This window comes from Onychostoma macrolepis, chromosome 21 (assembly GCF_012432095.1).
Source record: "Onychostoma macrolepis isolate SWU-2019 chromosome 21, ASM1243209v1, whole genome shotgun sequence".
Lineage (NCBI taxonomy): Eukaryota > Metazoa > Chordata > Actinopteri > Cypriniformes > Cyprinidae > Onychostoma > Onychostoma macrolepis.
In genome coordinates this window covers 11,704,702-11,712,701 of record NC_081175.1, presented here as the reverse complement: position 1 = coordinate 11,712,701, position 8,000 = coordinate 11,704,702, and the positions used below count along the sequence as shown (strand labels likewise).

Here is an 8,000-nt window from a genome sequence, read left to right as displayed (position 1 = left end):
GTTTTAATAGTCAATTAAAACTAAAATTACAACCACAAAACATGTTTGTTACTTACATAAAATAATCAAATAAAATAAACCAAACCTTAAACATATTTTATTTCAGCTAGTTTTCAAGGAAACATTTATATTTATAACATTTATAACTAAAGCAAAGCTAAAACTAAAACTATATAGACAACAAATACAACTAATAAAAATAAATAAAAGTAATACAAATAAATGAGCTATTAAAATGTCAAAACATACAACACAATGACTAAAACGTTAACTAAAATAAAAACAATACAGAAACAAAAAGTAAAAATAAAACTAATTCAAAAGAGTAGGCTAATACAAGCTATAGTAAACTATAAAATAACACTGGTTTATGTCCTTCTGTGCATTATTTTGGTAAGTTTGCATGTTTTAAAGCAGGTCGTTTAATCAAAGGGACTTTGGTTTAATAGCCATATAATTACTAAACATTTTTTATAAAATGACAATCTGAGAAAATATATTTAAAATAAAAAATAAAAAAAGACATTTCTGGTCCTTCCAATCTCTCCTCCAGTTAAGAAATTTAATGGAACCCTGAAGAGCCCACCCCCTTCGCGGTCTTCTAAAATCTTATAGGTCAAATTACCTGTCAGTCATCATAAAACAGAACGCCTATTGGCTACCTAGGTAAAAAAGAAAAAAAAATAGGTGGTTCATAAAATACGTCTCCAAACTGCTGCACACATATCATTGCATCGGGGGTGCGGGAAGCGCAGGATTTCCTGTGGTGTTGCTGAACTGGACACATCCGAGTTTTAGATTCGCAGAAGTACCTAGCTCATTTTAACCTCCGTCGATTTAATGTCTTAATCAAAACCTTCTCATCTGTACGTGCCCTAGACTACACCTCGCCGTAGTTAGTCTGAAGTAAGTCATCAAAGATGTCCGAAGCCACAGTGGCCGATACTCGCCGGTTAAACTCTAAACCGCAGGACCTGACGGACGCCTACGGCCCTCCAGCAACTTTCTGGAAATCGATGTGTACGACCCGCAGACTATAGGAGTCGGCCGCAATCGCTTCACCACTTACGAAGTCCGGATGAGGGTAGGCTGGCCCAGTGAATGAATGTGATTGTGTGTTTGTGTCAGAGAGGCTGCGGCTCGGTTCGGCCTAGCTAACGTTAGCCTGCGCGCTAATGCTAACTAACACCTCACTCGACGAGAAAGAATCTCATCCTTCGTAAGACTTCTAAAAACGAGACTTTATAGCACGAACTGCTAGGTTTTAGTCTAAAATCGGTTTTCTATGTGAGCAAGTTGGATTTAAGCAGTTTTGGCGGAGAGAGATTGAGCTAATTCAGCTGTTGTTGTTACTCTGTCAACCATCAACAACCTCTAGCGAGTTGCACCTAAACTATTAAGATAAACATTTGGATGCGTTACTGTTCCAAATGTATCATTTTGTAGGTTTAATAATATTTGTCAATTTGTGTTTGATGAATTCGAGAACATTCTGCATCCTGCACATAGCTAAGATATGTAGACATTATTTAATAATCACGTGACTTATTCTGCTTTCTCCGTTGAAATCTAGACAAATCTTCCCATTTTTAAACTGAAGGAGTCGTGTGTTAGACGAAGATACAGCGACTTCGAGTGGCTGAAGAATGAGCTGGAAAGAGACAGCAAGGTATCACATCCTGGAGACCTTGCAGGAAACATCTTGTGTCATAAAACACTTGTATTGAACATATATATGGTTGTCTTTACATGTCCTTGCAGAAAAATGTTTACTTGTTTAAAACGGTTGTACGAAACTCAGCGAAGCCTGACATATGAACTAATAGTTGTTGTTTTTTTAGCAACGGGACCGCTTGTTGAACCTTTATCTAAAATATATTTTTAAAAATATTAAAATGCATGTTTTATCTTTTGTATCATATTTGATGCATCAGGCTTTTTTTTTGGTCTATATGGTCTGATATAGTGAGAATATGGTGCTCAGACTAAAAGAGAAGAAAAAACACCAGAAAAATATGTAATTTAGTGCAGCTATTAGTATTTATATGGAACAAAATAAGTTTAAGATTCTATAGTAATGTATTTTTATGTAAATCATTGAGATTTTTATAGCAATATTATAGCAGATGTACATGAAATGCATATAAATATCAGTTGTCAGTCTATATATCCCAGTAATGTGACTTTAAATGCTTAGTTTTAAGAGATAAGTTTTGTAGTTTTTATCGTGGGGTGGGGGGATTATAATCAAATGCAATGGAAAGATGATTGAGAGATTGACAAATAAACTTCTCAAAAGCCTGATGCTTTATTTTTTTTATTATTTTCATCTTTAGAAATGTACTAATAAACGTACTGAGAAAGTATAATCTATCAGTCAGATGACAGCAGGCATGTAGTAGATTGTGCTCAACAGGTTTTTCTAGTTATCATGTTGATCATTTAGAAGCCTTAGAAATGCATCTATCAAATATGATGCAGTATGCTTTATAGGGTTAAAAAAGTTTTTAAAATGTGTGAAAATATTTCCTAGATTGTTGTGCCTCCATTGCCTGGAAAGGCATTGAAGAGACAGCTTCCCTTCCGTGGAGATGAGGGCATTTTTGAGGAGTCCTTCATTGAGGAGAGACGAGCTGGGCTTGAACAGTTCATCAACAGGTTAGCCATCGAATTGATACCTGATGATTACACAAATATATTGTGAACTTTCAACATTTACTATCAAAAATACCTGAGTTTGTCCAGATTTCATACATATGTTTTTCATATTCCTTTACAGAATTGCAGGTCATCCTTTGGCCCAGAATGAACGCTGTCTTCACATGTTCCTGCAGGATGAAAGTATTGACCGGAACTACATTCCCGGAAAAGTACGGCAGTAGGGTTTTCCAAACTGGGACAAGGGAGGGTCTTCTTTCTTCGGTTGTCAGCTTCTATTCCCATTCATCTGCACACAAAGTGCAGAGTAACATTTATTTTTACACCGAGCAAAATCTAGATACTTGATGAACCGCGCAGGACTTGGTTTTATTTAACAGATCATGTTTTGTACATGTGTCTGAGAGTTACTCTTTACACACACATTGTATTTCTTTATTATCGATACAATGTACTTGTTAGTGTGCGTGTGTGTGTATTATAACTATACATTAAGCTGTAGCACTGTAAAGCAAAGAGGGTTGGCTCATATCTTTGTCCTCTCTGGCGTCTGTTGAAAGAACATGTGCTTTACGAGTTCAAGAGTTGAGGTGTATTGCATGTCATTCCAAACAGTGCAAATGCTTAACAAAACACTTGGTGAGCAATGAAGAGCTGGATTTTCAGCAGATTATAAAAATGCTCCTAAATGTTAAGCATTACACTGTTTAACAAAGAAGCAAGCTGAAGAATGTTCTGGGCTGTGTTTCAGGCATATATATTTGGAAAATGTACTCGGTTTTCATGTGACCATCGGCAAGACCGTAAAATTCTAGCCAGTATTCATAATCACAAACTCAACTTGTATGTAATGTTGCCTTTTGCGCCGTTAACTACTGAAGCTTGTTTCCTTCAAAATATTGGGGGGTCCCAATTACCTTTTTTTTTTTTTCTTTCTTTTTTTTGTAAACTCTCAAAGTTGAAATTGCAAGATTTTGTTACCTGTATTTTTTTTTATTTTATTTTTTCCTGGTAGAAACAAGCTTCCCATACTCAACTGTCCAAAACATCGTTTGAATAAAATTTAAAAGTATCATCTTACAAAAATATGAATATTGCATTTCAATCTGATAAACGCATATATTGGATTATGAAGAGATTAGAGCCTTTTAGTTCCAATTTTATGCGAAGAGATATGGTTCTGAGATTATGTTTGAAGATTCATGCTAATCTGTGTTAGCAAACAAACAGCTTTCAAAAATAAAGTATATATCAGGCCTGTTTAGTATGTATAACCCAATAATAGGCATTGAGTAGTTGGAAGGTATGTTCTAAAAACTGATATTAGGGTTGAAGTGCTGTAATGCCCTTTTGTCAACCGCTATGGAGTTTTCCAAAGTAATTAATAAACAAATATACCTATTTTTGATATGAAATAAGTGCGCAAGACCTGTGTTGTATGTGAGTCCAAGTTAAACTCGAGTCGACCGTGCGAAAGATGAAAAAAAAAAAAAAACCGCTCCCTAGGAGGACAAAATATGTGCCAACTGTGTAAAGGTTGTCCTGCCAAAGTTCAGTCATTTTCCTCAGAATGACTCTATATTTATGTTATCTCCTGTGTTCATCGATTTGTGCCTGTGACGTTTGTCTGTAAATAAAGTAAAACAAAATAGAGCACCGGCTGGAGATTTTATAATATCAGAACTTTTTTTCTTATTCTGTTTATTCTCTCTTCCATTTTAGGTGTGAATGAAGTAAGTTTTGTTTTTTACTCTCAGTATGTTGTAACTGATGTGGGGAAACAATGTCTGCATGAATGCTAATAATTCAAATCAATTATATGGGGGGAAATGCCGTCTCATGGTCATACTTACAAAACTCATTTTAATAATGTCTTACATCCTGTTGCTTTGCTAATTTTTATTTTGCATCTGCTTGTCATGTCCCTTACAGTCAACGTGTACTTGTAAGATTACTGCCGGCTGCATGTCTTGATTTGCATGCTTCATGTTGTATCTTCTATTTTTTTTAAAGGAATAGTTCACCCAAAAATGAAAATTTTGCTGAAAATGCACTCTCCCTCCGGCCATCTAAAATGTAGATGAGTTTGTTTCTTCATCTGAAAAGATTTGGAGAAACTTAGCATTACATCACTAGCTCACCAACGGATCCTCTGCAGTGAATGGGTGCCGTCAGAATCAGAGTCCAAACAGCTGTTTAAAAACATCATAATACTCCACAAGTAATCAACATGACTCCAGTCCATCGGTTAATGTCTTGAGAAGCAAAAAGTTGCATGTTTGTAAGAAACAAATCTAGCATGAAGACGTTTTTAACTTCAAACCATTGCTTCCGGCTGAAGTTCTTTATGCATAATATTGCTTGCTCCAGTGAAAAAGTCATCTTGTCTGAACCATTAGAGAGAAATGCACATATCAAGCACTGTTCACAAGGCAAAATAGCCCTAAACAAATACGTCGGTGGGTTTTGATGTGCGAGGACAACAGAGGATGGACTTTTTCACTGGATTAAAGGGTTACTCCACCCCAAAAGTGACACTTTTGTCATTAATCACTTACCCCCATGTCGTTTCATTTGTCTTTGGAACACAAATTAAGATATTTTGGATGAAAACCACATGCGTACACCGTTTGTGTCCAGAGGATATTCTCCAAAATGGTGCTACGGTGACGCTGAGGAGATGAATTGTAGAATAAAGTCGTTACATTTTTTTTCTTTGCATACAAAACGTATTCTCGTCGCTTCATAAAATTCAGATTGAACCACTGATGGCAGACGGAATATTTTGACGATGTCTTTAATACTTTTCTGTACCTTGACAGTGTTATTTACTATGCAGTCAATGGGACCGTCGCAAGCCTCCCGGTTTTCATCCAAAATATCTTAAATTTTGTTCCGAAGACGAACAAAGCTTTTACAAGTTTGGAACGACATGATTAATGACAACATTTTCATTTTGAGGTGGAGTAACCTTTTAAGTGCGATTATGGACTTGTATTGGCCAGAAGCAATGATTTTAAGCTAAACCACCTTAATGATGGATTATTCACACACACTGCTTTTCACTTCGCAAGATGTTCATTGATGGACTGGAGTCATGCGGATTACTTGTGGATCATTGTGATGTTTTTATCAGCTGTTCGGACTCTCATTCTGACGGCACCCATTCACTGCAGAGGATCCATTGGTGAGCAAGTGATGCTAAATTTCTTCAAATCTGTTACAATTAAGAAATAAACTCATCTACATCTTGGGTGGCCTGTGGGTGAGTACATTTCAGCACTTGTTTTTTTTTTTTTGGGTGAACTCGATTAATGGAATAGTTAATTTCACATGATACTCAGATTGTTATTATCAATATCCAATCAAGTTTTTCCCCCCTAAACTAAAATGTAATAATGGTGGCAGCATAGTTTGCCCTGAGTGCATTAGTACTGTCAAGATCTTTAACCGTTTTGTTTCATGTCTCCTGGCCTGTGATCCAAAGGTTTTGGTAAAACCCCCTCCTTGTCCTGGACCCATCTGCTCTACCAGCTCTTTTCTGCACATCAGTCAAAGCCTTTCACAGCTGCTGTCCATGATATTCTGTATATATTTCTATTCTCTAATAGAACTACAACACCTATTTCACCCTGAGGATGAACTCATCTTAATGCTGTATTTATACCTCATGCACTCTTTTTGTGGAAAGACACATTCTTTTCTTTAAGCGAATATTCATTTCTCTAAAAACAGTGCTTTTTGTGTTTATTCTGATTAAAACTCCTGGCATAAAACCTTTCAAGCGACACACAGATTTTCCTCCAATATGTATATTATAAAGAGAATTTGATCAGGCCACATGACATTCCTCAGTGTATTCTTGATTTAAAGTTTAAGTCTTTAATTAGATTTAAAGCAACATGCTTCCCCTAGTGAAAAAATAAATATAATTTAATGTATTTGAAATACATTTATTTCATGCCAAGTATACTACAAATACATTTACATATTTATAAAGGTAATAAAAATACCCTGCATTTGCACCTTTAGTATAATAAAGTCTGCTAAATTGGAACAACTAATTTTGTGCTAATGCACTTTAACTGTGTGGAAGTAGTTCTGAAGATATACTGAAGTAGGCCTATATTTGATTGTGCTCAAGTAGAACTATAGCAAGTATACTTTAGGTAGGCTAAAGTATACAATATAGTGTAGCCTATATAAATATAGGCTACACTATATCTCGGATTTAAAGAAGGATATTATTCAAAGATCATACAATCCACATCAATAGTGACAACAAAACACATTTTCGGCTTAACATTATGAAATGTGTGTTGTGCACTAGCAGTAAAATAAAGTTTAATTACAATTTTTATATCGGTAAGTCTTAAACGGCGTGTCAGTAAATATGTTCATAGATTTGAACTATACTTAGTATGAAGTAAATACATTTTACTTGGGTCAAGAAAAGCGATATCGTCTCAAAAATGAATGAAGTCACAATCCAAAACCAGAGAACAGTTTTTATCAAGATGACACCGACTCACCAAATGTAGCACTTCAGAAGCTAAAACTAGGATTGCCTCTCGACAACGTCTTCCTTTACATTCCATATTTCATTTGTATCTATTTGACTAAACATGTTAAAACAAGGCTTTTGCAACCATGTTTAAATGTATTTTCGTTTGTTTAGTGTCCGTGTGTAAGTAAAGCTTCGGGAATGTACATATTCAATCACTGTGAAAAACTGAATTCCATTATGACAAAATGTGTCACATTTGCTGTTATGTTTCCATATGCCATCTCTTAAACTGAGTTATGTTCTTTTCTGGCTCTTTCTATTCTGGTTATTTTCAGGACTGTGTGTAAAGAAAAGGGCACTCGTTGATTTTTAAACAGATAGCCATCCTTTCTACCCATGAATAAACCCTCTCTGTCTCCTTCGATGTATTTTCTCATTTTGTTATATGAGACCATACATTACATAATTCATAGTTCAAACAGCGAATCATATTGTTTGGAATAACGTGTCCACACGTCAACAATTTTCCATTTTATTAATCTATGTAATTCAGTGATACTCAAATCTGGCTCGCGAGATCCACTTTCCTGCAGAGTTTAGCTCCAACCCTGATCAAACTCACCTACCTGTGATTTTCTAATGATCCTGAAGACACTGATTGGCATGCTCAGGTGTGTTTGATTTAGGTTCGATCTAAACTCTGCAGGAAAGTGGATCTCGCGAGCCAGATTTGAGTATCTCTGACAAAGAAGGCTGTTTAATTCTTGAATGTAGCCACGAGGTGGCAGCGCTGCAGAAACTGTTCTTCATTTCATGCAAAGAAACTTGCAAGTTA

The 8,000-nt window shown here is 35.7% G+C and overlaps 1 protein-coding gene across 1 annotated transcript; it reads left to right on the top strand.

The window, feature by feature from the left end:
- Positions 1 to 690: 690 nt before the first annotated feature.
- snx12 (sorting nexin 12) lies at positions 691 to 7,589 on the top strand. The gene is given in 6 exon segments (XM_058758701.1): positions 691 to 996; positions 999 to 1,084; positions 1,574 to 1,669; positions 2,534 to 2,658; positions 2,780 to 4,391; positions 6,146 to 7,589. Coding segments are annotated over 5 exon segments (486 nt in total). The 5' UTR covers positions 691 to 920; the 3' UTR covers positions 2,883 to 4,391; positions 6,146 to 7,589.
- Positions 7,590 to 8,000: the final 411 nt, after the last annotated feature.